Source organism: Natrix helvetica (assembly GCF_964273705.1).
Source record: "Natrix helvetica genome assembly, chromosome: 1".
In the NCBI taxonomy this organism is placed as follows: Eukaryota; Metazoa; Chordata; class Lepidosauria; order Squamata; family Natricidae; genus Natrix; species Natrix helvetica.
Window position 1 is genome coordinate 243,869,572 of NC_138548.1, and position 27,856 is coordinate 243,897,427.

A 27,856-nucleotide genomic window follows, 5' to 3' on the forward strand; every position below is an offset into this window, starting at 1 on the left:
AGATAACAAAAATTAATGTGACATCCAGAATAGACAAAACTGTAGGTTAAAATCCTATTATCTAAAAACTTGAAATGTCCGAAGAAAAACTTTTAAAATGCATTACAAAACTGTAAAGATTGTATGGGACAAAGGCACTCAAAATCCTTCCAATTTCATTATGATCTAAGTAACCAAGCCATCATAACTTTTTCACACTGAAATCAGTGGGCCCCGAGTTTAACTAAACTTTGTATAAATCCAACACGTTTTGTGAATTCATACTATCCAAATAAAATAACTAGTTTTTGTTCATGATTCCCAAGTGATCGCAATAAATTACAATATAGGTAGGCCTTGGATTACAACCATTTGTTCAATAACCATTCAGTTATGACATCACTGAACAAGGGACTTTAAAAAAGTCTGTGAAATTGTGGCTGTCATAGCATCCCCATGAGGAACGGTTGGCAACTAGCTGTCAATTATGATGGGCACAGTATCCCACAGTCACGTGACTGCCATTTGTGGTGAGCCTTCCCTCAAGGCTTCCTACAATTAAAATCAATGGGAAAACTGGCAGGTGGTTGCAAATTGTTCCCACTCCTGCCATTTTTTCACCTGCCCACACTCCATAGCACCAATCTGCGTCACCTGCCAATCCATGCTCTAAAGCAGTGATGGCTAACCTTCTTCTAAACATTGTGCACGCGCGCTATCGCACATGCCCACTCCCCCTGAAGATGCGTGAGCGACCCCCTTGTGCATGCGCAAGCAATCCCCACGCAGGTGGGATTTTCACCCTCCTCAGGCTCCGGAAGCTTTCCTGAAGCCCGGGGAGGGCGAAAAACAGCCCAACTGGAAGTTTGGGGACAAACTTCCGGTTTGCCCGTTGGGACGCTTTTCGCCCTCCCCAGGCTTTAAGAAAGCCTCCGGAGCCTGGGAAGGGCAAAAAACAGGCCCAACGGGCCAACAGGAAGGAACCTCTGGTTGGCCCATTGGCCCTGTTTTTCAACCTCTAGGCTCTGGAGGCTTTCCTGAAGCCTGCGGAGGGTGAAAATGGCCTCCCCCCGGCCCTCCGGAAGGCCAAATATCAGCTGGCCGGTGTGCGTATGCACGCTGGAGCTGAGGGCTGCCGTGCTGGCAAATACGGGTCCCCCACCATGGCACCTGCACTCCACTTCGTAGCCACCCATGCATCCTCTGTGGCAGCTCCCATAACATCTGTCTGCCTACTTGTAGTTCTTACCTACCAGCCTGTTTGCTTGGAACAGTTCAAACTTCCACCATAACCTGAGGACTATTGTAATTCTAAAATTCTCTTCGGCTTCAAAAGAAGCTGACCATATTGTACAAAAAGTTGTCACAAACAAGTTGAAAGCTATCTTGGATACATAAAATTAGTTTCATGGCCAGAGTGTTTATTTGCCCGAGACAATAATATAATTTATTGGAAATCTAAAGCTATTGTATCAGAAAAATATTGACAAGAAATTCAGAATATTCTTCAGGGCTAGCAAAATGTGTATATACAATGAGGCTTATTATAGGGGGCCGCAGAAACCAAGTATTGTTATGTTTCCAATAGGCAGATCATGGGAATTGACTTTTTTTTCCTCCATTTCAGGAACCAATTTTATTATACATTACAAAGTCTTGAGTTCTCTTTCAAACGATGTCTCTGATAATATCTGTCTGTTTGATTCAATCTGGCAGGGCGTTCTAGGCTTCTTCAATTAAACAATGCTATCTATCAGGATCCCAGAGGTGTCCTTCTCTGTAGCAATGTCTACCCTGTGGAATAAAGTCCCCCCCCCCCCCAATGGAATGGCTCCCACTTGACATGTTTTGAAGGGTCCTGAAGATCTGGCTCTTTCCCCAGGCCTTTGGCAAAGGTGAACAAAGCCCCTTTTCTTTCTTCCCATCTTAATTAAATAATTAAAATTTCCATTGTTCTTTTTTTGTCTTGTGCTGTTTTCTAGTTTTAAATGTTTTTCTTTAACATTTTAAAAACTGCCCAGAGTTGACAGGACTCAGCTGGCAAATAAATAAATGGAATACATAAATCTCAAGGGCATAGGCATGTAGCATTATTATTTCTTTGTAATCTGGTACCCTGTTTCCCCAAAAATAAGACCTCCCTGGATAATAAGCCCAATCAGGCTTTTGAGCACATGTGCTAAAATAAGCCCTTCCCCGGAAAATAAGCCCTCCCAGAAAATATTGCAACGCATCAGCAGTCATGAGGTGACCATGCTCGCTGCCTCCTGCACCTCAAAAATAATAAGACCTCCCCGAAAATAAGGCCAAGTGTCGGGGAAACACGGTAGTAAGAAAAAGTAAAGAAAAAACAAACAAACTGAACTCTAAATATACTGTCACAATTATTACTTGATATGAAATTTAGCTGAGTCTCATCTAAATCAGGGGTCAGGAATGGAAACCCAGGTTGAGTGGAGAGTGTGAATCAGATCCCTACTCTATATACAGGTGGTCCTCCGCTTATGACCATAACTGGGCCTGGAATCTGAGTTATTGAACAAATCTGTCGTTAAGTGAGACACTACACGAGTGCTTTTCTCAACAACTGCAATCCCAGCTCTCAAAGCTGCAATCATTACGTGTCCACATGGATCATTAAGCGGAGTGCCAGGGAGCGGAGTGCTTCTTGGGAAGCCTGGGCCCTCTTCCCGTCCCACTGGAAAGAACGATTGTGAAAGTAGCATTTGTTAGTGCTGTTGCCAGAATTGGAGCCTTTTCCTCCAGCATTGGAGGGTGTAGTTCGAGACCCGAGCGTGACATAATGGACTGAGCTCCTGCCTCACTGCCAATCTAGTAGTTTGAAAGCATGCAAATGCAAGTTGATAAATAAGAGCCACTTCGTTGGGAAGATAACAATCCTCTGTGAAGCCATGTTGGCCATGACTATGAAAATGTTTTTGGACAGCGTTGGCTGTTTCAATAGCCTTGAAACAGATATGAGCACCAACCCCTAGAGTCAGCAATGACTAGCAAATAAAATCTGCAGGGATCTCTTTCCCTTTTTACCTCCAGCACACCAAAATTACTTGAGGAGCTGGAGGAATGGACTTCAAATCTGGCAAAACGGCTGGCAAACACCACCATTCTGGAAAGCTCAGAAGGTTGGCATTGGCTAGCATTTTAGATAAGACTATCGTCTCTGTCCCTCCAGTGGAGAAAAAATGCTAGAAAACTTAAATGTTCTGTGCCTCTCAGAACACCAGTGTTCGCCACATTTGAGGTCCATTGTCCAACGCGTTGTTGTATACATTATATGAACCTAATAAATGACATTTGTGAATATTAAAAGAAGGTTCAAAAGCTTCCTAAATTGAACCATGAGACAAGTTATCCCCAATTACACCAGCCTGTCCCATTAGATCTGGCAGAGAAGGCATACTATGAATAGTATCTGCTAGGGACTTACTTTTAGTGGATCCCATGAGATAGGGATTTTGTACTGATACCTGCTTTATGTAACATATGTCCCCCCTGAAGTCAGGTTAGCTTCATCCCTCTTAATGTTCCAGAAATCCCTCAAGATCTGGTTATGTCACTAGGCTTGGGGTCCCAAAAATGCAGTAACATTTTATGATGGCTCCAATATTCATTCTCTCCATGTCTGTGTTTATTTTAACATTTAATAATGATTGCTTTCTATTTTTATAATGGTTATATATATATAGTGAGTAGTGAGTTCCCCCCCATATTTGAGCATACCAGGGGTTGTAACACAAATACATACATACATACATACATACATACATACATTTATTATTGTTGTACCACTGACCACTTCTTGTGATATGGGCAACTGTATAAATCTGATAAACAAAAATAAATAAAATGGGAAATCTTACATTGATGGAATACCATAACTATTTGCTTTAAACTTCCAAAACGTTCTAGAGAATTTTATTCATGTAGAATGTCCTATTTTGTGTGTGAGTTAGTCAGTTTTTTAAAAAACTTCTGGCAAGTGCCTAGACGAAGCCCTGCAATTTTCTTGAAATTATTTTTGAAAATTTGCCATTGCCCCCTTTCTAGGGCTGAGAAAAAAGTGACTGGCCCAAGATTACCCAACTGGCTTTGTGCCTGACTAGTTTCTCACCTGATGCCTTCACCACTACATCAAGATGGCTCTCAGAATGTACTGTTAACTTTTGAGGTATCATATAAAGTGGTACTCAAAGGACAAAGGAAATTCACTTTACAAAGAGAGTACTTCTCCCAATTTCATTGAAGTGACATACTTGCTAGCTCTAAAGTTTTGAAGTGGGGAAGGCAACAGTTCTATAGTACACTCAAACTGAACTAAAACAAGCGCATAATTATATAAAAGTTCTGGCTCCAGAATAATAGTATGCAAACTATTCCTGTCTTGACAATTACCACACACCAATGTACATTGATATCAAACACTTTGCTATTAAGAGAAAGTCTCTTCAAATACTAAGAGTGACAATCCGCCCTTTCGAATTTCAACTAAATATTTAAATCTTTTAAAAACATTTAAAATATCACACACTACACTATTCTCTGTAGCTTGACAAATGTCAGTATTCAAAAACATTTTGATCATATGCATAGCTGAAGTACAAAGATATAAATACCAACAACTACTTTAGTTTTCCTACACCTATTTCCTGCAGAAACTAAAAACCTCCACTTTTCTTGTATAGCATTCTCAAAAAGAAAATATCTTGTTCCCCCCAAAATAAGTCCTCCCTGGATAATAAGCCCAATCAGGCTTTTGAGCGCATGTGCTAAATAAGCCCTCCCTGAAAATATTGCAACACAGCAGCAGCCATGAGGTGACCACGCTCGCCGCTTCCTGCACCTCAAAAATAATAAGACCTCCCCAAAAATAAGGCCAAGCGCTTATTTCGGGGGTAAAAAAAATAAGACAGTCTTATTTTCAGGGAAACATGGTATGTAGTTGTCCCTTACATGAGGTAAACATCTGCTTGCTGTCTGATAGTTTAATGGGCCAGGGTATTAGAAACAAGATACATATATGAAGTTTTAAAACTTGTACAACAACTTTAATTATAGGTGGAGCTGCAAGAGAATTATAGGTCTTCCTTGTGCTGGGTGCAGAGTTTTCTAAATAGCTTCAGAAGTACTACCTTATAACACTGAAATAACTAAAGATTCTATTTGTCATGTAGAAGGGAAACCACATTTAAGCTTTCTCGTGAACATGATCCTTTCCAAGTTAAAAAATGGAAAGATCTCAGAAAGCTGCATTTGCACATTATTCACCGTTAATCTTTAGTACATAATGGTACAATAAAGCGTACTGTATATGGCAATTATTCAAATTGGCATTGATTTTCATGTCCTCCATCTCTAACAGCTAAAAAAAGAAAGCCGAATATTCATTATTTAATGCTATTCATTCATTTTAACGAACTATGGGTATCCACCAGGAGAGAAAAGAAATATATGACATAATTGTGCAAACACCATGACTTACACATATGTGTCAGACATTCAGATAGAAATAAATAATCACAGCATTCGTACAATTATGTCATTGCATGTATGTGTTGCCATCTCATTGTGGATGTGGCTGATATAAAGCACTAGGCTATGTTGTCACCGAAAATATTAGGACCTTAAAGAGGGATCCATAAAATATTTTAAACCAAGCCGCTCAGATTTTGACACGTTTATACAGCAGCAGTATGAGCCATCCCATTATATCAACTCAAAAGGTATATTGCAATGGATGCAGTCATAAACTTTGGTATGACTGAATTCTGAGCTGTTTACCCCAATCGGTTTCAGCCAAGAGTATTTCTGGCTTACCTTTGCCATAAAGCGTATCAATTTGAAAGGAGACACCCAGAAGAGCTTACAACATATGAAATGCAACCAACAACAACAAAAAAAATTCACATCATCCTTTCTGGATCTATTAAAAATTCATTACCAGAGATATAAGGGGCCAGGCCAAAGGTTCACAATTACGTTGATTATTCAAAAGGAAGAGACTGGTAGCTGACAATAAACCAGTTAAATCTCTTCCAGCATTTGCTTTGACTGTAGGCTACCCCTCCCCCAAAGAAGCTAGTTTGCAAAATACCCAAAACTTTCTGGAATATTGAAGGCCTCCCAGCTAACAGAGGAGCAGCCTAAGGTTTTGTCCACCCATGAACGGAGCTGGGCACTCTTCCAGTTCTCACACCGTGGCTGTCAGAAGCCCCAGTAGTCTTCAATCCCAAACACTGTTAACATTTGGTTTCCATCTCCCCCTCCTCCATCGCAACCAGGAAGAGGGAAACGGGGGGGGGGGAAGAGAAGCAGGGCAGAGTGCGACTTGCCCAAGGTCATATAGGAAGTTGCTGGACACGACTTCCAACTCTTGTTGTCGTTTCTCTTCTAGTACGAATTAAGAAGGAAGAATCCATAGACTTGAAGAGGAAGGATCAAGAATCGCGTTGGGCTTCGAGGCTAAAGGCCACCCAAATCGGTGACCCTCATTTTCGAGTGAAGAGGGTTCCTGGGGAGCCGGTTACGGGGTCCTTTGAAGGGGGGGGGGGAAATAAAGCTCGCTTCCCGTTTTTATGCCAGATGCGGCTCTTTTGGGGCGTTTTTCTGTCACCTCGCCGGGCAGTCAACCCGGACGGAAGGCCCCGGTAAAGCTCCTCTTCCCCCCCCCCACCGGAGCCGCTTCCCGACGGAGCCTCTCCCCCCCCCCCGAACCTCCGACGCCCCGAGTTCCCGGAAACCGTTGGGATCTCGACGGCGTCAAGCGCTTTCTCACCGAGGTAAATGTCCCCGAACGAGCCGCTCCCGATCTTTCGGCCAAGCCGGTACCGGTTCCCGACTCTCAACTCCATCGAGGCGTCTCGATTGGACCCAACCCTTGTTGTAAACGGACCCTGACTCAGAGCAAGGCAGCACCAGCGACCATCGCGGCCTTTCGTCCCGTCTCTCGACGCCCGAGGTGTTCGGGGGCGGCAGCGCAGCCCGGGTGGGAAGGATGGACGCCGATCTTTTTTTTTCTTTCCCCCGAGCCCCGGATACCCCCTCCCGTTTAGCGCAGGTACGACCGAGCCGCCATATTATGTGACCTCACTTCCTTGGCAACAATGGGTGGAGCCTAAGACGGCGGAGCATCCTCTGATTGAAAGCCGGTTGAGAACAGGAACGGGGCGGGACTGTAAGATTGTGAGGCTTAGCGACGCCGCGTCTCCATGACAACCCCGGCGGCTGGAACATCCGGGCCTACCTTACGCTCCTTGATTCCGTCCGATGACGCAGGGCTTTTGGGGGGGAAACTGGCGGTGGTATCTTGCAGATGACTGCTCCCAGCGAGCCTTCAACCCCCCCCCCACCCCCAACCCAAGAGGCCGGGCAGCCACCGAGCCTGCAGTTTCTGTCAGAAGTATCCATGCTCGACCCGCAGAATGGCGCAGAACTGGACTTTCCCCTCCACTCTTGAGCAGTCCCTTCCAACCTGTTGCTGCTCCTATGTGTTCTGACTTCAGCTTCACGATTCCCAGACAGAAAATTAGGGGAATCGAAATCCCCGCAGAGTACAAAAGTGGGAAAGATGGGTTTTTGGAAGATATATCACCCATACACGTATTCTTATGTAAAATCCTAAGTGATGATGGTGCATTGGATTTATCAACAGCGTTTATTCTGAAGAGTTTCAAACTCTGCTGCCACAGTTCACATCAAAGACATCACATGCGATATAGAGCCCAGGTTTTAGATGCTAATTATTTTACTATTTTATGAATTAGTGTGTTGTCTTAAAGTTTTCCATTATTTTATGCTTGTCAAGTATATGGTAATAATTTTGATTTACCATTTAGGCTTTAGTTTATATATATTTAAGATCTAAGTATTAGGTTAGTTTAAAAAAATAGCTACCATATGAAAATATTACTATAAAATTTAAAAAATATTTTCTGCCAAAATTTACTAATGGAAGAGGGAAAAGAGAAACAATAGGAATTATTAAGATCATGAGAGTGTTTAAGGTCATATAAAAATAGGATGGAGTCCAATAATTAGATGTGTACTAGTGAATACTTAAGCCTATGATTATTTCTCTGTAGTAACTACGTCTAACACCATGGAAGTAGAGATCAATTCTCGTAATGACAACTCCCACTGTTCTCTTTAGATTGTATGAAGATTATAAAAAGCATATGAAAGAGAGCAAATCGAGTATTTGTTTTGGTCTTCTGGGGAAGCAGTGGTGAACTGAATATAGCTCTGCAAAAGCAGAGCTGATGACCATGGCAGAAAGAGGAACCAGTTCCTTGGAATTCCTCTCCAGAAGAAAAAGAGGATCAGGATTGTCCCAAGTACTCTATACAGTGGCTTCCCATCAAAACAGTGGTCTTCAGCAGGCTTTGGAGCTTGGGGACCTTGGTGCAGTTTGGCACCTTCACCTCTTGCCTAACGTGCAGTTTGGCACCTTCAAAAGTAGACCGGGTTTTCTTTCTTAACCTCTTTAGGAGATAGTTTGTTACTAGCTTTTTGGATGTCCAGAGTCTTCAGAAGGGCAATTTTCATTACACCAAGAGTATCGTATTTTTCGGAGTATAAAACGCAACTTAGTTTTGGGGAGGAAAATAGGGGGAAAAAATCTGCCTACCAGGTATTCATCTGGCTAGCGTCCTTAGTCTGGTCAGCTTCAGCACATAAGTTTGCTGGTTTTGAGCCCGTGCGTGCTTGCGTGCGTGCTTTTTATCCCCTAGTTGGGGATAAAAAACAGCTTCTAAAGCACAGATTGTCAGAGGGAAGCAATGAGAAAAGCAGGCAAAGCACGGAAGATCGCTTCACTCACTAGCGCATTAGGGTTGAAAAAAAGCTTAGAAAAAACTACATTTGGAGTATAAGACGCACCCAAATTTTCAGTGCTTTTAGGGAGAGGAAAAGTGCGTCTTATACTCCAAAAATATGTTAAGTTTCCTTCTGTTCTTGATGAAACAAGTTTCATTCAAGTTTAAGGACTTCATTTATTTTTTATTTCTAAGTTAATATCAAAAAGGTGACTAGGACATTGATGTTGGAAGTTTATAAACAAATTAAGGGGCCAAATGGATTTGAAATAAGATTTTGAAATTAATTATAAGAATAACTTCCTGGGAGTGGCTTAAAATTTTACAAAAAATATGACAATTTTGAAACTAATTATAAAAAATCCTCCTGTAAAAAAGTGCTGATTATGAAAAAAAAAAAAGAGGGGACTTTGAAGGTGACTACAGGAAACCAGAAAAAATAGAGGTAGTTTCTTTTCTTTGGTACTAATACCAAAGAAAAGAAACTTAACAAAAATGTAAACTATTGTAAATATCCCTATTTTCACTTGCTGACAAAATAATGTTTAGGATTATCCAACACAGATTAGAGCCGATCATGTAAAGGGAAATGTAGATTAATTTATTGGATCTGTAATCCAATTCAAAACATTTCTGGGCAGCATACAGTGTTAACAGATAAAAACAGCAATGAGCAAAGAGATAGGCAACCCAGGAGAATATGTCTATAGTTAGAAAAGTATTCAAGCCAATTTTAGAAAAAGCTGAAGAATGAGGGACATTATTGCTTACACATGCTGGTAAACAACAAAGTTGAAGAATAAAAAAAAGAAAATATATGCTTTGTTGACTATGACTTCATTGACAGTTGAGGTTTTAACTGTGTTGTCCATATTAAGATAGTGGGCTGTCCTTGAGAAAACGGTAATCTCAGAGTAACTCCCTGTCTTCATGTGAACCTACACAAAGCACAGGAAGCCACTGTCTAGACAGAATATTGTAAACAAACTGGCTTCAGTTTGGCAGAGAAGTGAGACAAAACTCTTTCCTTATTTATTCAACTTATGTTGTGAATATATAGAGATGCTCAATATTGCGGGAGAAAGGAGCGTGATTATAAAATTGGAGGGGGAAAAAACAGCAGTAACCACTCACAACACTGCTCTATAGCTGAAAGCCTGCTCTGTAATGAAAGCCAAGGAACATAGTGAGAAAATGGGCTAAGGCAAAATATAAAGAAGAGCAAACAATTGATAACAGATACAGCAATCAGCCTTAGGACTGACAATGAAAACAGTGTGGTGGATATCTTAATAATAATAATAATAATAATTTTATTTGATTAGCCGCAACCCTCTCCCGAAGGACTCGGGGCGGCGTACAATCAAAGCAAATAAAATACAGATAAAGACAACATATATACATAAAAAACAAAGACATATACATGTGCATGGAGGAGGTATATTAATAAGTGAAGACAATTAAAAAACACAATTTAAAATCCCATTAAATAAAAATTACCAATTAAAAAACCCGTCAGGAGCGTTATGAAGTTATGGTTGAGCCAGGCCAGCTATTTGGAATAGGTGGGTCTTGAGCTTTATACGGGAGCGGAGGTCAGTGGTGGTCCTAATATCCGGAGGGAGGTCATTCCACAGGGCTGGGCCCGCCACAGAGAAGGCTCTGCTCCTAGGCGGCGCCCCTCGGCACTGTCTGGTGGACGGCACCTGGAGAAGTCCCTCTCTGTGCGAGTGGATGGGTCGTAGGGATGTATGGGGCAGAATACGATCCCGCAGGTAACTAGGTCCTGAGCCATGGAGCGCTTTAAAGATCGTAATCAAGACCTTGAAACGCACCCGATAGACCACAGGAAGCCAGTGCAGCTCGCGCAGGAGAGGTGTCACATGGGAGTACCTAGTACTCCCCATAATCACCCGCACGGCCGCATTCTGGACCAACTGCAGTCTCCGAGTGCATTTCAAGGGAAGCCCCATGTAGAGAGCGTTGCAGTAGTCCAGGCGAGACGTCACCAGCGCATGGGTGACTGTGCGTAGGGCGTCCCGGTCCAATAGGCGCAATTGGCGCACCAGGCGAACCTGGTGGAACGCCCCCCTGGCCACGGCTGTCACATGGTCATCCATGGACAGCCTGGCATCCAGGAGGACGCCCAAATTGCGCGCCCGCTCCACGGGGGCGAGTTGAATGCTCCCAATGGCCAGAGATGGAATTAACTGGTTGAACCGGGGGGGCGGAACCCACAGCCACTCCGTCTTGGAAGGGTTGAGCTTGAGTCGGTTGTCATCCATCCAGACCCGTACGGCTTCCACACACCGGGACATCATTTCGATGGCCTCGTTGGGGTGGTTCGGGGTGGAAATGTACAGCTGAGTATCATCAGCGTACAGATGATATCCCACCCCGAAACCACGGATGATCTCGCCCAGCGGCTTCATGTATGTGTTGAACAGGAGTGGCGAGAGGACCGACCCCTGTGGCACCCCACAAGTAAGGGGGCTTAGGGTCGACCTCTGCTCCCCTGCCAACACACGTTGCATCCGGCCAGAAAGGTAGGAGCCGAACCACCACAAGACGGTGCCCCGGACCCCCAACCCCTCCAGTCGGTGCAACAGGATACCATGGTCGATGGTATCAAAAGCCGCCGAGAGGTCTAATAGGACCAGGATAGAGGAACAACCCCTATCTCTGGCCCTCCAGAGATCATCAACCAACGCGACCAAGGCCGTCTCTGTGCTGTGCCCGGGGCGAAAGCCGGACTGGATCTTCTATCTTTTAGGATCAACTGTCAACAGTAAACAGCAATCAAGAAATATGCCATATACTAGCAATTGGAAAGGTAACAATGAAGGCTTTTGAAAGAATATTCAAATGCAGTGATGAGTCTATGCACCTACCAAGATCAGACTGGTGCTAGAAATGTTTTTCCCATATTAGATGTCCAAGAAAATAAACATGGATCCTAGAAAAAAAATTAAAGTTCTCACTTGAGGGACAAATGATGAGGCTCAAATCATCTTCTCTTGGACACGTCTCAACCCTTGTGAGGGAAGAGAAAATGCTGTTAGGCTTTCAAGATTCTACTACTGGACCTATACAAATAAAGTTCCAGTATTTATTGTGGAATGTGCTTCCTAATCTTGCTACCTTGAAAGGTTATCAACAATCAATCCCATTAGGCTATTCCTGTAGGAAATTAAAATAGAAGGAAAATATCTAAACACAACTTTCAGCTCTCAAAGTATGTAAATACAAGTAATACTTTTTCAAATTTTAATTGCTCACCCTCCCACCTATAGTTAATCTTCAACTTTTGACCAGTCGATTAATATTAATTCAAAATGATTAAGATTCTGAATGTCTGTTTTACAGGTCACTTCTGGCCACTGTCAAATGTGACACCATGCTCCCCCAGTCACATGACCACATTTGGACACTTTGTAACAAGCTTGCCTTTATAACAATTTGCATCTTGGGGTCACATGGCTGTAATTTTTGATGTTATTTGCTAGTTTTCAGCATTTTTTGCCAATTTCCAATGAAAAGCTCCCATTCAAAAGAATATGTTTGCACGTACAACTATGGTTTTTGCTTAACAGCTACTGCGAAAAATGTAGTAAAATCAGGTCTGGTTACATGGATGCCTCATCCTACGACTATTACATGTAATCAATCAAATCAATGTTAATCATATGCTGAGGACTACCTGAATAGTTATTTGTGGGAGCTATAATAAATTACACCCAAACCATGCAAACAATAATGTAAAGCTAGAACATTGGCTGGGCTTTTTCCTGTACATACGGTGCTTTTTTTACTTATCTTAAAATATCAGCTTACATATAAAATGTTAATAATTGTCCAGATGATATGCCAGTTGCTTGAGAGCCAATCTGGTGTAGTGGTTAAAGTGCAGTCCTAAAAACCAAATTACTATGAGTTCCAGTCCTGCCTAAGACATGAAAACTGGCTGGATAACTTTTTTTTGTAAGCACCAAATTTCCAAAATTAGGTTCGGGTCACAACCAAATCGGGTTGCGACCAAAGTTATGGAATGAATTATGGTCGTGACCAGATGTATCTATATTTGCCACTTTGACTTTAAAAAGTGGGATTAAAAAATCTAATAAATAAATAAATAAATATAAAACATGTCCAGTGTAAAGCATGCTGAATATTCTATATGCCCAAAAGCAGGATTGAATTTACTATTTTTTTCAAAGAAAAGCCACAAAGTCCAGTTGCCTCTTGGGGAAAAAAAAGCACCTTTGGGACTCCCCCCCCCCCCAATTCAGTTCTATCATGTACACCCATGTCACTGCTTAGAATTTCTTATTTTCACCTGATATTTTCTGTTAGCTATATTGATAATGCAATGTGAAAACATGGAAGCTAGTTTGTAAATTATAAAAATATTTATTGGTGATGAAATACTTGTTTTTTAAAAGACAATAAAATCAAATCTATTTTCTTAGAACCACAAGTTGCATGATCTATATAAAAGAAAAAAAATGAAATCAGTCAACACATTTTTATTAGATTACACTCCACAGAAACCCTTTCACTGGCTATGTTTATTGAATCAGCAAGACATTAAATAATTAAATATGTTAATATTTACTGAACATGTATATACTATATTTCATCTTTTGTATAAGAGTTATAGAAAAATCATTCTAAAATTAAAAATATTAACACATTAAGCTGTGCAATGAAATTCTATATTCAGACAGAAGAGAAATCCTCACTAGCTAACATTTAGAGATATTTAATTGTCCTCTTTTGTCCTTAAGCTCGTAAATACTTGGCAGAGCCACACTAATTTGCACATCTTCATAACAATTTAGTTTATTAGAAGATGCTTACTGATAGTATTTGCAATAAAGTGGTTTGTTTTGTTTCAGCCGAATCATCTGCCACTCATACATGTAAAGAATTCTTGTATAGAATAATACTTTATAACAACTATTCTTACACTGACTAAATACTCTGGGTGATTAAAGAGCTTTTAATCTGCAATGGAATGTGTCCTAATAACTTTCACTGATAAGTAAGGAAGCATAGTTTTTAAATTTAATATTAATTAATGTATTAAATTAAAAAGAAAAACAAACCAATAACAAAAAAAACATGATTAGAGAAAAAATAGCACACACACATATATACAGACAGATGTGATTTTAAAGACAAATACAGATATTTAAACATTCATATTCAATTGTTCTTCCCAAAATAACATTTATACAGCTGAAGGTGGTTTATTAGGAAAAGTGCTGTTAATGTAACTGATGACTAGATTTAAGTAATTTTATCCTTCATTGTTTTCCATTTCAAAGTTCTGTGTTTTTGTACAATTTTTCAACCAGAACTATTTTTCATATTAAATTCTTCTGAGCCAACAAAAACTGTCATTTAGTTCTCCAAAGTTTTGAGATAACAATGAAGAATTAATTTCTTATGCTGTATTCATATCGGTAAGAAAACATGGACGATAAACCAATAACAGGATTCATTATGAGAAACTGTTGGGTGTTATTTTCCAATTTCCTCAAAATGTTTCAGCCAAAAGAACATATTAATTGTCACTATTTAAAAGAAATTTTAGGCCATTAAATATCTTAATAGGTTACAGCAACTTCCATCCCAAATCATCCCCCCAGAATTTTAAGAGAATGTCATATTCAACCTAAGATCATAAATAACAATAGTAAATCCTCTTGCTATTAAACTGATATATCTCACTCTTCAGATGTTGCAATAGTTTTAATGATGAGATCAATACATTTTGTGAAGGAATGATTGAGGCTGAGTCATCTCAAACTACAGTTGATAGATGTGAGCATTCTTCTACACAATATATTCAATACCAATGGCATCTCTTTTAATTATTTAATTCAGTGGTGGGTTCTAGATCCCATCGCAGCCAGTATGCTGTGACGGGGACGGATGTCCACCTCGCGCACACGTGCAGCACATGCATGTGCATGCAACCACCCGGCAATGCCCCAGCTGCTTGGCGAGGTCGCGCAGGCACCGTACACTGTGAGTGCATGCACAATTGGCACGTTTCCCTCAAAATGAGGTAAGGAACGCAGGTGGGCTCACCAAAACACTGTTCTGGTATGATGGCTGCTGCTCCCAGGTAGCACCAGTATGCCCGTACCAGGCCGTACCGCCCGTAACCCACCACTGATTTAATTCTATAAAGCTAGGTGGAAACATTTAATTGTCCTTGGCCGATACCAAAAAGCTAAGCATGGTATGACTTGATTAGTACTTGGATGGCAAACCAACAGGAATCAGGCTTGTAAGGAATACTGAGATTTTTTTTTTTAAAAAAGCCATTTGTGGGAATAGCAAGCTACACCCATGTTATTTTTAAGAAAACTACATGTCTCTGGAGAAATCAAATTCAGCTTGAAGGATACTTATAGGACTATAGGATTGTTTATTTTCTGTTTCCTTAAAGATATTTATCCTCATGACAAAAGAAAAAAAAACACCCTACCAAGAATAAAAAGAAAAAGGAATGGTAAATCACATTGTTATTTTATTATTTTAATTCTTAATTATATAAACTGTTTCAAATTTGATATTCTTCGACCTCTATCATGCTTTTTGTACAATTTCTGGAATCCTGCCTTTTTGTTATATATAAATAAGAAAACATTTTTTTGCAAGAATAAATTCTTTCCAATGTTTGCAACAATTCAAGCTTCCTCCTTCATTTAATATTTACCTACTTTTAAAGAAATCATTTTAGAAATCAGAGTAGTGTTTCAACCTGCAAAAGTTAAAAAAGAATTAACATTAGAGATCTTAAGAACTGTTATCACCTATCTACATCACATATCATTTGATAAGATTTTTGTGGAAGTGACTTCTAATCAAAGACATTTTATGATTATATTACTTAAAGAGTTAAGGTATATTGATTTTATTAGACTTAATTCTAATAAAATAGGTATGCTTATGATCCATCGGAAATACTGTTTATTATTTTGTTTTTTTCCATTAAAGTTTAGTTGGTTTTAATACTTGATTGAATATTTAGTACTTAAAAGTACCAAATATTGACTGAAGCAGGGTTAATTGTTCTTCTTTACATTTCCATTGTATACTAAACACTTTTTTATTAGGATTATTATGAAAAGCAGTGTCAAAAGTATGCAATAATAATCAATTATTTATTACATACCTATACAATAAAGCTTTGCCTTTGTTGTTTGCTATGGAAAAATATCCACTTCTTGGTGAGAAATCCATACAGTAAGCTAAATATAACAACTTTCTCCTGAACACAGGAAAATTTGAGAATACTGTAAATGAAGGAATATGGACCTATAAAAAAGGAATAAAATAAAAAGAATGAAGGCAAACTCTGCATTATGTTTTAAACTTATTCACATTCTCAATTCGGTAGACTTCTTCATTTATTAGAAGATACTTAATTTTGATGCAGCAATAAAAAAGCTAATATTTTATTCAAGAAGAGCCAATGAAGTGTTGAGATTTTTGAGTAATATATAAAATTTCAGCCACACCTTTTTCTCATGGAACAATTGCAAGTACTAAAACTGCCTACCTTAGAAAAAATAAGAGCCAGATGATTGGCTTTTAGTATTATTTTATATCAATGAATCATTGAATTAATCTTTCTACGAATAGATGCTTTATGCTGATGCTTGTAATCCTTACAAAATAAAAAAAAAGTTTCTTCTGCAAAGGAAGGAACAATTCTGAAGAAAGGTTTTATAAAGGAGGCAAGGGAGGTGTTAATTATAGGTATTTGAATTTTCTTTTCAACATTTAAAATACTCTATGTAATCACAACATGGTTGTTGGGTTATATAAGTATTTTGTGTAGATAAAGGGTTCTGCATTATAGTAAAATACAATTTTCATTGCCCTTGAACATTTCTATCAAAATTCTGTTGCTTGAAATTCCCTTTCACTTTTAGTTTTGGTTTGCCCTCTTCCTTGCAAATATGTGCAAAAAGGAGAAAATGAAAGTTTCAGTACAACATTAATAAAAATATACTTACCAGCTTCAATGCATCATCCATTTTATTAGAAGCCATTGCTAGTATTTCAGTGGTTGGGTTGAATACTAACGATGTAGCAGATGTGACTAAGTTCATTATAGCCTTAAGAGGCTTAGGGAATGTTTCTCTCAAACAATCATCATGGGCATACACATTCACAACTCCAGAATTAGAACTAGAAAGAGAAATATTGATGACTTAGAAACAGGTCAGCTTCTCATATTGTAGCACATACTCAAATGTTTAACAAAAACAAACTCAAAAGGTATTTCCAATTACATTCCACATAAATGAGAGGATAATTATATTACATACTAATAAAAGATGAATTTTACATCTTAGCCGCGTGTATGTGTGTGTGTTAACTTGGAAAGTGAGGGGAGCCGAATGTCAACTCATAAAGCATTTCCATGTCTATTATCGAGTTGCCATGGTAAGGAAAGGGGGGGTGGGAGCGCATTTCACACATGCCTTCGGCTAGAGTTGCATCTGTGAGGCGTGGAATTTTACAACCTGCTGCTGCACCTCAATATTCATAAGTCATCTATTCAGAAACCTCAAAGATTTCAGCTGGTCTGACTCAAGCTGTGGATAAGATGTGCTGGCTGACTACTTCCAGGGTTATATATGTAATATAGTAATTTCCTTAATTTTTAAATGGAAAAGTTACATGTGTGGAAATGAACAGGCAATACTGCCCCTGTGATGCCCTTGATCTCTGAAGCAGTCTTAATGATTTTTTTAAGATGACAGATTGCTTTTATCCACAAGCTTAGAGGGCATTTTGTGAGTCATCCCTCTGAATTATTTCAATAGTCCAAAAAATTACCTCCATTGAAAATTTCTTTATATGGAGTGGACTAATCCAGGGCTGGCACTGAAATACCGTATTTATTCGAGTATAACGCGCACACGTGTATAACGCGCACCCCCTAATTTTTGATTAAAAATTGGTATAAAATTTTGTTTCACACCAAGCATTGTAATTGACAAAAATCCTGGAGCCCCCCCCCACGTCGTCCCTTCCACCCAGCCCTCACGGCCGCAGGTTGCTCACCTCCCCCGTTCTTGTAACACAGGTAGGGAAAGCGCCACACGTTGCCTAGCCCCACAGCGAAGCCCACGCAGGACATGATGAAATCCATCTGCCGGGTCCAAGTCTCTCTCTCGTGGGGCGGCAAGGCCAGGGTCGGCTTGCAGGAGTCCACGGCCTCCCCTTTGCTCCCGACTGAGGCTCCTTGGAACATGGCGGCTGCGGGGGGTCCCGTCTTTTTGTCCTGCGGTTCGACCGAGACGCTGTAGATGCTGCTGCCGCCGCCGCCGCTCTCCGACGAAGCCCGCTTGGCCATGGTGCCTGGGGGGATTCCCGAGTCCCGGTCACCCCCTTCCAGACGGATTGAGATCCTGCCGACTGGGGGAAGAGGGTGAGAGGCGGGTCCTGTGAACGGCGGCAGCAGCGGCGGCAATACTCGCAACTCAGCTGCCTGCCGCCTTTCCCCTCCTTTGTCTCCCAGCCGGGGCGGCCTGCCGCCGAGTTGTGACTATTGCCGCCGCTGCTGGCTGGGAGACAAAGGAGGGGAAAGGCGGCAGGCAGCTGAGTTGCGAGTATTGCCGCTGCTGCTGCCGCCGTTCACAGGACCCGCCTCTCACCCTCTTCCTCCAGTCGGCAGCATCTCGATCCGTCTGGAAGGGGGCGACCGGGACTCGGGAATCCCCCCAGGCACCATGGCCAAGGGGGCTTCAGGGGCTACCATGCCAAGTAAATTTTCCCCAGCCGCCACTGCCACCCCACCCCTCGTTTATAACGCGCACCCACACTTTGATTCCTTTTTTTGGTACAAAATTTTGCGCGTTATACTCGAATAAATACGGTACTTCCACAAATCTAATCTGGATCATATATTGCAAAGAGAATGCCTCATGTACAGGCAGACATTTTGGCTTGTAAATCATGGTTTAGCAAGCCGTGGTTTAATGTGTATGTAATTCAGTTTCTTTCCTTGTGCACACGGGTTCTCAATGTTTAAGTATATAATATTTGGCTATCCTTTTGCTTACTTACCCACATGCAATATATTGGCTGTTTTTAGAGACTGCAATAGAAGTACCATGCAGACAACCTTCATCAGTAAACTTGTTCAGACACCGCCTGCTTTTCACATCCCATATGAAAACTTCACCCTCATCTGGTAGATAAGTATGTGTTATTGAAAACAATGTTTAAAAGAATTAAAATATCACATGCCTGATTTAGAAAACAAAGAAGTGATTAGACCATGAATCTTTTGACAATTATTCAAATTGTTCTTGTGTTATTTTTGATAGACGATATGGAATGTAAACTATATAGAGCAAACTAAAGGTATACAAAAGGAAAAAATTTTTTTTGCTATTGGGAGGCTGTATTGATTTACAAGTATTTATTTTATGTCTCACCTTTATTACTTTTATAAACAACTTAAAGCAGTGAACATATCTAATGGTCTTTTCTCCTTCTATTTTCCCCACAACAACCAGGCCGTGAGGTGAGTTGGGCTGCCCAAGGTCACCCAGCCAGTTTTCATGCCTAAGGTGGGACTAGAAGTCAAGATCTTCTACTTTCTAGCCTGGTGCCTTACACTAGACCAAATATTACTGTACTATTTTATGTCTCAAGGATCGCTTATTTGTGGTTTTGAAATGGGGACAATCAATACAATAGCAACAACGTAAGTTGAACTAAAAAATATTTATTTCACCAAACTACAAATGCTAAATCTGCAGTCAGCAATTCTGAAAACATTACCAGAATATGTGTAGATTCTGCTGCCATCTGGAGAGAATGATGATGCAATAGCCCTTCCATTTATTTTCATGCTTCCAACAAATTCTTTTGTCTAAGATGGATATAATAATGCCTATCGTCACCATTATTTATAAGACTATTAAGCAAAATGGTCTTACTAGATCAGGGGTGTCCAAACTTGGGAACTTTAAGACTTGTGGACTTCAACTCCCAGAATTCCCCAGCCAGCCTGGCTGGGGAATTCTGGGAGTTGAAGTCCACAAGTCTTAAAGTTCCCAAGTTTGGACACCCCTGTACTAGATGAGTGAGAAATGAGAGGTACCCCAACATAAAAGACAAGACTACATCATTTCCTTTGGTATGTTTTGTCATGGTTATCCTACTTTCCCATCTGATGTCATCTTTAGCTTGTTCTTTTTCTTTTGCATTATAATGCAAATAATTTTGCATTATTAATAATTTATTATTAATTAATAAATTATTTAATGAAAACTCTTATAACACACAGTATAAAAAATAAAATTAAAGAGCTACCAATAATCATGGATTGGATTCAGCAAATTTACAATAAAATATTGTGCGGATTAACAAGTATATGAATATGTCTTAATTTTAATTAAATGGTACAATATTGCTATCTGAATTATGTTATCCCAAACAAACATATAAGTAGGAACTATACCTTCATTGTAATCAAATGAAGATAACCTGATGTTCCAGTAAGCAGCAGGAATGTTCCATCTGGAGATACTTCGAATTTTTTGACAATCTTCTCCTCTAAGCCTTTAATTCAAAGCAGAAATGTAAAATCTGTTTCTTCTATATACATAATTTGTTTTTAAAACCTATTCAGCCTTTCAATTTAACAGTACAATCCCCCTAGATTTTAGGGAGATGTATTCCCAGGTAAAAGTGAGCAGTACTGCAACTGAAAATATAACAAGTTTATTTATTGTACATGTCCCAAAATGGTAGTTTCATTCCTTATTTTTTTTCTATACTCACACACACATACACACACACGGGAGGGAAGGAAGGAGCGAGGGGAGGGGGAGAGAATGCCTAGCTGAAGTTATAAAAGCAGACATATAGAGACAATTACAGAGTAATATTTGCCTAGTGTTTTCTTCTTTGTACAAAAGAATAAGATTACATTCAGGAACCTTAATGAAAAACAATTACCTCTGATATGATTTATAGGAATAATTTTTCCTTCCATCATGTCATATATATAAAATAGCTTGTTATGAATGCTAGTAGCTATAACCTGTTCTCCTTCTGCACTGAACCGTGCCTTGTAAATTGGAAAGTCTTCCAAGTGTATGCTCTGTATCTGTGGATTTGTGATACCATCCACCTTAAAGAAAAAAGAAACAGTTCCCTCAGTACCTATGTGTACTAAGGATGTATAAAATATAATACAAAAAATATACACAGATCTTATGAACTAACTTTTTTATTATCAAATAAGAAACTCACTAAGCTCTGCAAAATTCATGTATTCAACTCTCTTCAAATAATTCAAAGCTTCCACATGTATGAAATTACTGTTACTTACTATGGCAGATGATGCTTTGACATAATTCTTTTGCTTCTAAAAAAAATACTAAAAAAGTCCTGCTTGTCTACAGTTTTTGGGTTTCATCCCAGGCCTATATATGTGATAGCAAACAACAAGCTGCTGAGTTTTATGGACAAAAATAAAGTAAAATCTGTATCATTCTTACCTGGAATAGTGATATAGATCGATCATCCCCAGCTGTCATAACAACTTGAGCAGTCGGATGAAACTGAACAGTTGTTAATTTGGCATCTGATACACGTTCATTATTGGCGTGCAAACAATTTTTCATCTAAAAGACAGAATATGAATATACAGTGCTTGTATAGCTCAGCAAACCTAAGTAGAACATAGAAAAATAGAAAACTAAGTAGGAATTTTCTACTGGGATTAGAATATATTTCAGTGAAGTTGCTATTAGATCAATTAAAGGTGCAAGTAAGAATTAAAATATATAAATATTACATACAAAAAATACAGCAGTGGCAAGTTCCACACCAGTTGCTGTGCCAGTTGCTGTTGTTTTTAGTTAGCTAAAGGAGGATGGATAAGGAAGAGTCAGTTAAGCATACTTTCAGAAATAAAGATAATGCTGTCTGTCTGATAATAAGACTGACTTCTGCTTCTGGCTATTTTAATACAGGTAGTTCTCAACTTACAACCACAACTGGGACTGAAACTTCTGTTGCTAAGCAAAGTAGTCGTTAAGTGAGTCACACCCAATTTTACTAACAGTTTTCTTCTGGTCATTAAGCAAATCTGGCTTCGCCCATTGACTGCTTATTGGAAACTCTCTTGAGGTGGTCACAAAAGGTGATCACATGACCCCGGGACTCTGCAATCTTCTTAATATAGGCCTTTTTCCAAGTGCCTGAATTTTGATCTTGTGACCATGGGGACGCTGCAATGTTCGTTTGAAGGCTGATTGTAAGCACTTTCTTCAGCAGTGTTGTAACACTGCACAGTGGTTAAACAAATGGTTGCAAGTTGAGGATTACTGTATTGCCTTAGAATTTACAGGTAAGTTTGCTCTTGTATATTCTGCATGTCTTATAACTTCTTTATAAGACAGATTGCCAAATTCTAAAGCATATATACCTAGTCCTTGACTTACAACCACAACTGAACCCAAAATTTGTTCATTAGCAAGACAGTTAAGTGAATCTTGCCCCATTTTATGCCCTTCCTTGCCAAGTTGTTGAGTGAATCACAACAGTTGTTTAATGATAACATGGTTGTTAAAAGAATCTGTCTTTCCCATTGATTTTGCTTGTCAGAAGATCACAAAAGGTGATCATGACCCTGAGACACTGCAACTATCATAAATATGAACAAGTTGCCAAGCATCTGAATTTTGATCATGTGACCATGGGGATGCTGCAACTGTTGAAAGTGTAAAAGATAAGTCATTTTTTCAGAGCCGTTGCAACTTCAAACTAAACAAATGGCTATAATTGAAGGACTACCTATATTGTGATTATACATTACATTGTGCATTATGCATTATGATTGTGCATGGCTATTCTGTGCTGTGTGTCCACGTTGTAAAACTCAAAAACAATTTGTGCTTGCTTTTTGAGACAATGTGCTAACAGATTGAGTCAATGTTGCTTCATTATCTGTTATTTTTTAATAAGCTTACATTAATATTTCTGTAGGTTGGGCGCTAGTAACATGAACAACAGGATAGGCTGAGAAAGGACCAAAGAATGCCTGAATTTTCACTATTCTTCAAGGTAGAAGGTTCACAGCATTTTGAGCAGATTTCTTTTGTTCCAATGGTTTCTTATTTAGGCACATATTCAGTCCAACGTAAGTTTTATTTAAAATGTTTATCTTACTCTTTGACATTAAAAAAAAAATGCACCGAGTTATTTATTTGATAAGACTATCCCTTTCCTTGAGCTGATGAACATGAAGCAAAAAGTTTGCCTTCAATACTGAAGTTCCACATCATTATATTCAACTTCAACCTAGCAACATACTCAAGATATGACAATGGTATCAGTTGCAATAGGGCAGTAGTCACAAATCTTCAGTGCCCCCAGACTTACCCTTTCCCATTTATAAGCTTGCCAGAAACAGTAATAAATAAAAATGAAGTCGAATTTTATTTACCTGTAAAATACCTTTGGGTAAAGAGTCTGACGTGATCACAAAATTGCCTGTCTTGTGCAACAGTTCCTCCTCCTCTTCATCCTCAGTGTCACCTTAAGCAGAGGAAGTCCTTGTCAATAATTATTAATCTGGGCTTAAATATCACACAGTATGTCTGCACAAGACTACGTCTTCTATTTATACAGGCGATCAATGATGAGCTTCAATTACCTTCGTGTGAGGTTTTCCTTTTGGTTTTTTTCTTCGTGCCTCTCAGTGCCCAAGAAGGTGTTGTTCCCATAGCACCTTGAAATCTGTAAAGAAGTATTATTACTAAGGACAAAGCAGGTGGTCCAGAGAAGGTGGTCCAAAAATTCGTAATTAATGTTACAGTCAGCAAAAAATGAAGAATCAGAGAATGAGCAGCAGATAAAGTGAGGGACAAAAGGCAAGAAATGGGGGAAGAGGGTGACCATTGTTACCCAATAATGTATGATCCTTCTTTCCTTGGCCTCTCAGCCACATAGTGTGATATAAGTATTATTGAAATGAATGATGGCACACTTGAATTTTTTTTTGTATAGTACATTCTTTATTCCACAAATGTTACTTTGTGCCATTGAATCTTTTACAGGTAGTCCTCAACTTACAACAGTTTGTTCAAAGTTACAACAGCACTGAAAAATGTGACTTATGACCTTTTTTCAAAGTTGAAAACTTTGCAGCATCTCCATGATCATGTGATCAAAATTCAGATGCTTCGTAACTGCCTCATATTTATGACTGTTGCTGTGTCCCAAGATCATGTGATCACCTTTGCTTCTCAGAAGAAAAATCAATGGGGAAAGCAGATTCGCTTAACAACTGGGTAACCAACTTATCAACTGCAGTGATTCACTTAACTGTGGCAGGAAAGATCATAATATGGGGCAAAACTCACCTAACAAATGTCTCACTTAGCAACAAGTATTTTGAGCTTAATTATGGTCGTAAGTCAAGGGCTACCTGTATTCGGAATCCAGTAGGTTAAAAAAAAGTGTTGCTACTTCTTGCATTCAACACAAACATTTCAGATTGTAACTGAAATAAAATCCCCAAAGATAGCATTATGTAAAATAACTTATGTTACCAATAAAACATACTCTTCTTGAAATCTTCTCTGAAGTTTTGTTTTCGAAAGCTTATTTTCTGCATCACTTTTCATCATGTTTTTCCGATGCCGGTGCGTCATGTCAATTCTGGGAAAGCAAAGCCATATGCTAAATTCATTCAATTGTCTACTTATTCATATTTTTAAAAGGTAAAGATTCCAAGCTTCGCTCCTGGTAACTATTTGGACACATCAAGGCAAATTTTGGCAACACTATGGAAATGATTTTCTGTACCTTATTCCAGGATTTTTTTTTACAATTTTAGATTGCTTAATGATGTAGGGTATGTCAATAATATTACCATTGCCTTTATCATTATTCTATTTATCTTTATGGTATAGATTTGAACATGTCCAGGGCAGTATGGTAGTCAAACTATGTAAAAATGAGACAAATGAAATACTGTTGCGAGGTGATGGCGAGGCAATTATATAATTTACTGTGATCACTGGGGGAAAGGCAAAAACATAAATGGAAAAAAAATCTTTGTATATAATGCAAACAGCAGCCTGTATTCACATTTAATGTTATTTGATCAGCGACAACAATTCCAAAGTAAAAGAGAACACTTGGGCAATATTTTTAAAAATGAGAATTGGAAAGCTAAAAACAGACTGTTAAAACATTTTCACACCCATAAGTATTTAAATATATTAAATAAAAGTGCAAAGAATTAAATACAATTTGCTTATGATATCATTTGACTGAAATTGATTTACTGAGTATTGCATACATTTCTTCAGTTTCATCATCTTCATCTACCCATGCTGGCTTTTTCAGTGGAAGAAAGTTGTCTTCTGCATCATTCTCCGCTTCAGAATCGCCAGATTCTTCTTCAAAGTTACTGCTGAACACATCGCCACTCTAAAAATTTTAAAACAAAACTGTTTAAAAAGAAAATTTGAAAGCAGAAAGTTTAAGTGTTTTTTAATCTAATTTTGATGTAGGTGAGAAATGTGGTCACTTGACATCATGCTTTACAGCTGCATCGCTCAACAATAGAAATGCCAGCCCCAATTACTGTAGTTAACAGGTAATCCTTGACTTACAATGATTAATTTAGTAACTGTTCAAAGTTATGGTAACACTAAAAAAGTGATTTATGACAAATTTTCACCCTTAATGACTGTTGCAGTATCTCTATGGTCACATGATCAAAATTCAAGCACTTGGCAAATGGCATGTATGTATGATAGCTGCACTGTCCTGGGGGGGGGGGGTCATGTGATCACCATTTGTAACTTTCTCAGTCGGCTTCTGACAAGCCAAGTAAATGGGGAAAGCCAGATTCGCTAACAACTTCAGTGATTCACCTAACTTTGGCAAAGAAGTGATGAAATGGGGTACCTCACTTAACAACTGCCTTGCTTAGGAATGAAAATGTTAGCCAAAATCGTGGTCCTAAGTTGAGGACTACCTGCATACTGCATCCCTAAATGAAACAGCAGATAGGAATTAAGTTTATCTGCTCAACAAGCAATACCTTCATTTCTTTTGATTCACTAAGTCACTATTTTCCCCCAATAGTCAACACTCCTGCACCCTCCCAATAGAGCATTCCATTAACACTTTTACTTCTTCACATACAACTCAAGTTCAGAAGATGAGAGACTAACAGGTTAAAGGGAGAAATGAGGGGTCCTTGATGCTTTCTCTGCTTGGTTGTTTTCTTTTGGACCTTTCAATACACATACTAGGTAACATGGCATGTATGTCAGTTGTAGGATTCATTTTTTTTTTTTACTACTGGTTCTGTGGGCATGGCAGGGGAAGGATACTGCAAAATCTCCATTCCCTCCCCACTCCAGAGGAAGGTTGCTGAAAAATCCCCATTCCCTCCAGATCAGCTGGGACTCGGGAGGCAGAGAATAGATGGAGGTGGGGCCAGTCAGAGGTAGTATTTACCGGTTCTCCGAACTACTCAACATTTCTGCTACCGGTTCTCTAGAACTGGTCAGAACCTGCTGAATACCACCTCTGATGTATGTATATTTGAGAACTGTATGCAACAAAATTTCATGTTAATGTATGCCGATTAGTGTACATTCAAAGTGACAATAAAGTGGTTCTAAGTATCATCACTAAGTTAGTATCATCATCTAAGTTCTAAGTATCATCACTATTAGCAAGAGGTAAATGGAGAAATAACTTTCAAAGTACAGAGCAGCATTTAATAAAATATTTTGATGCTCCGCAGATTATGGTTCCATTTCATAGAAAGAAAAAGCTGCCTGTTTGAATCCCGTGTTTAGAGCGGTGTTTTTGGCAATTTTTACGATGTGTTGACCTCAAATCCCAGTTGCCAGGTTTTTAAAATGCACCACAGTTTCAGAGAAACAAAGAGGTCGGGGGAAAGAAAAAAGGGGTGGAGAGCAGGAATAGAAAACTTGGTTCCCAATGGGAGATAAGGCCATGTCCCTGTCCCCCACGTCACCTGGGCGCACGAGGTTTGAAATCGCCGCAGCAGACCCTCGTCTTCCTCCAGCCCGCCGAAGACCAGCTCCTCTAGGCCACGCTCCGAGGCCGGCTTTTCCGCCAGGAGAGCCAAGTGGTGAGCTCGGCGGGCGTCCTCTTCAGGAGCAACCGTCGCTTCAAGCCGATCTTCTCCCAGCCGGGGTCTTTTTCGAGTCGGCATCTTGCCGGAATGAACGCCAACTTTCGCCTCCATGCTTTCCCTTCTTTCGGGAAACGTGAACCGGACATGAAAGGCCCACTTCCCCTTTGCAGGAACCGGAAGCACTTTTTTCGGATGAGTTGCCCTAGTACAAAGAAGTCCCCAAACTTGGCAACTTTAAGACTTGTGGACTTCAACTCCCAGAATTCTCCAGCCAGCTGGCTGGAGAATTCTGGGAGTTGAAGTCCACAAGTCTTAAAGTTGCCAAGTTTAGAGACTTGTGCCCTAGTATAAATGGACTTATGCAAAGACCGCCTGTCGACGGAGCGCCGTTTCCGGATTTTTTTGGAGTTAGATAACTCGCACACATTCTGCCTCTTCCTTCGTATTCATAGTCAAAATTAGTCTCGGAAGTGTATGGTTGAGCACATCTCTTTACGCCCCCGAATGAATTTCTCTTGAGGCGCCCTCTCACGTGACACCCATTTTTGGACTCCCTCGTTTTTTGGTTCCTCCCTCAAAAGATTCAAAGGGCTGCACCATTGCTTCTGAGGTTATAGGGGGGAGAGGAAGGCCAGAAAACAAATCATTTTTTTTACTGACAAGCGGATAACCGACGCCTCTTTGTCCTGAGGTTGCGAAAGCCCCCTCAGACCGCCCATTTTCGAACGGCCAACCGCCGCTCTTGAGCGCCCCCCCGCCCCGCGGTTTTAACCGCCTCCGAACTCCCCCCCCCGCTTGCTTTCCTCACCCACTTCCGCATCGCAGAGGAAGCCGCCGTTGCCGTCCTGCGAAGGGA

The 27,856-nt window shown here is 39.8% G+C and overlaps 2 protein-coding genes across 8 annotated transcripts in view; both read right to left on the minus strand.

The window, feature by feature from the left end:
* Nucleotides 1–7,092, minus strand: part of CSNK1D (casein kinase 1 delta) — a 37,680-nt gene extending 30,588 nt beyond the window's left edge. For 3 of the 5 annotated variants that reach the window (XM_081938881.1, XM_081938880.1, XM_081938882.1), the window contains exon 1: nt 6,773–7,091. In XM_081938881.1, the coding sequence (XP_081795007.1) occupies nt 6,773–6,848 (76 nt within the window). In that variant the 5' untranslated portion in view covers nt 6,849–7,091. Of the gene's footprint in view, nt 1–6,772 lie in introns of all 5 variants that reach the window. The other 2 variants (XM_081938879.1, XM_081938878.1) reach the window with 2 other exon arrangements.
* A 6,108-nt stretch (nt 7,093–13,200) lies between these two features.
* Nucleotides 13,201–27,833, minus strand: UTP18 (UTP18 small subunit processome component). Of its 3 annotated transcripts, none has more exons than XM_081936892.1 (15): nt 27,813–27,833; nt 26,878–27,202; nt 25,177–25,307; nt 24,435–24,530; nt 23,524–23,606; nt 23,314–23,405; nt 21,362–21,487; nt 20,817–20,991; nt 20,317–20,417; nt 19,635–19,725; nt 18,912–19,035; nt 16,850–17,024; nt 16,003–16,145; nt 15,548–15,588; nt 13,201–13,297 (listed from the first exon to the last, which is right to left on the minus strand). In XM_081936892.1, the coding sequence occupies exons 1-14, from the start codon at nt 27,818–27,820 to the stop codon at nt 15,564–15,566; spliced, it is 1,695 nt and encodes a 564-aa protein (XP_081793018.1). In that variant the 5' UTR covers nt 27,821–27,833; the 3' UTR covers nt 13,201–13,297; nt 15,548–15,563. The 3 variants fall into 3 exon arrangements, with proteins under 3 accessions (XP_081793018.1, XP_081793017.1, XP_081793016.1); XM_081936891.1 differs by having other exon boundaries at nt 15,544–15,588; XM_081936890.1 differs by lacking the exon at nt 13,201–13,297 and having other exon boundaries at nt 13,307–15,588.
* Between the last annotated feature and the right edge of the window lie 23 nt (nt 27,834–27,856).

Coding starts and splice junctions, on each gene's coding strand:
- UTP18 (XM_081936892.1), bottom strand. Junction 25,308..26,877: donor TTCAAACCTCGTGCGCCCAG/GTGACGTGGGGG, acceptor TAAAATTTTTAG/AGTGGCGATGTGTTCAGCAG. Junction 17,025..18,911: donor AGCCAATATATTGCATGTGG/GTAAGTAAGCAA, acceptor TTCTCTTTCTAG/TTCTAATTCTGGAGTTGTGA.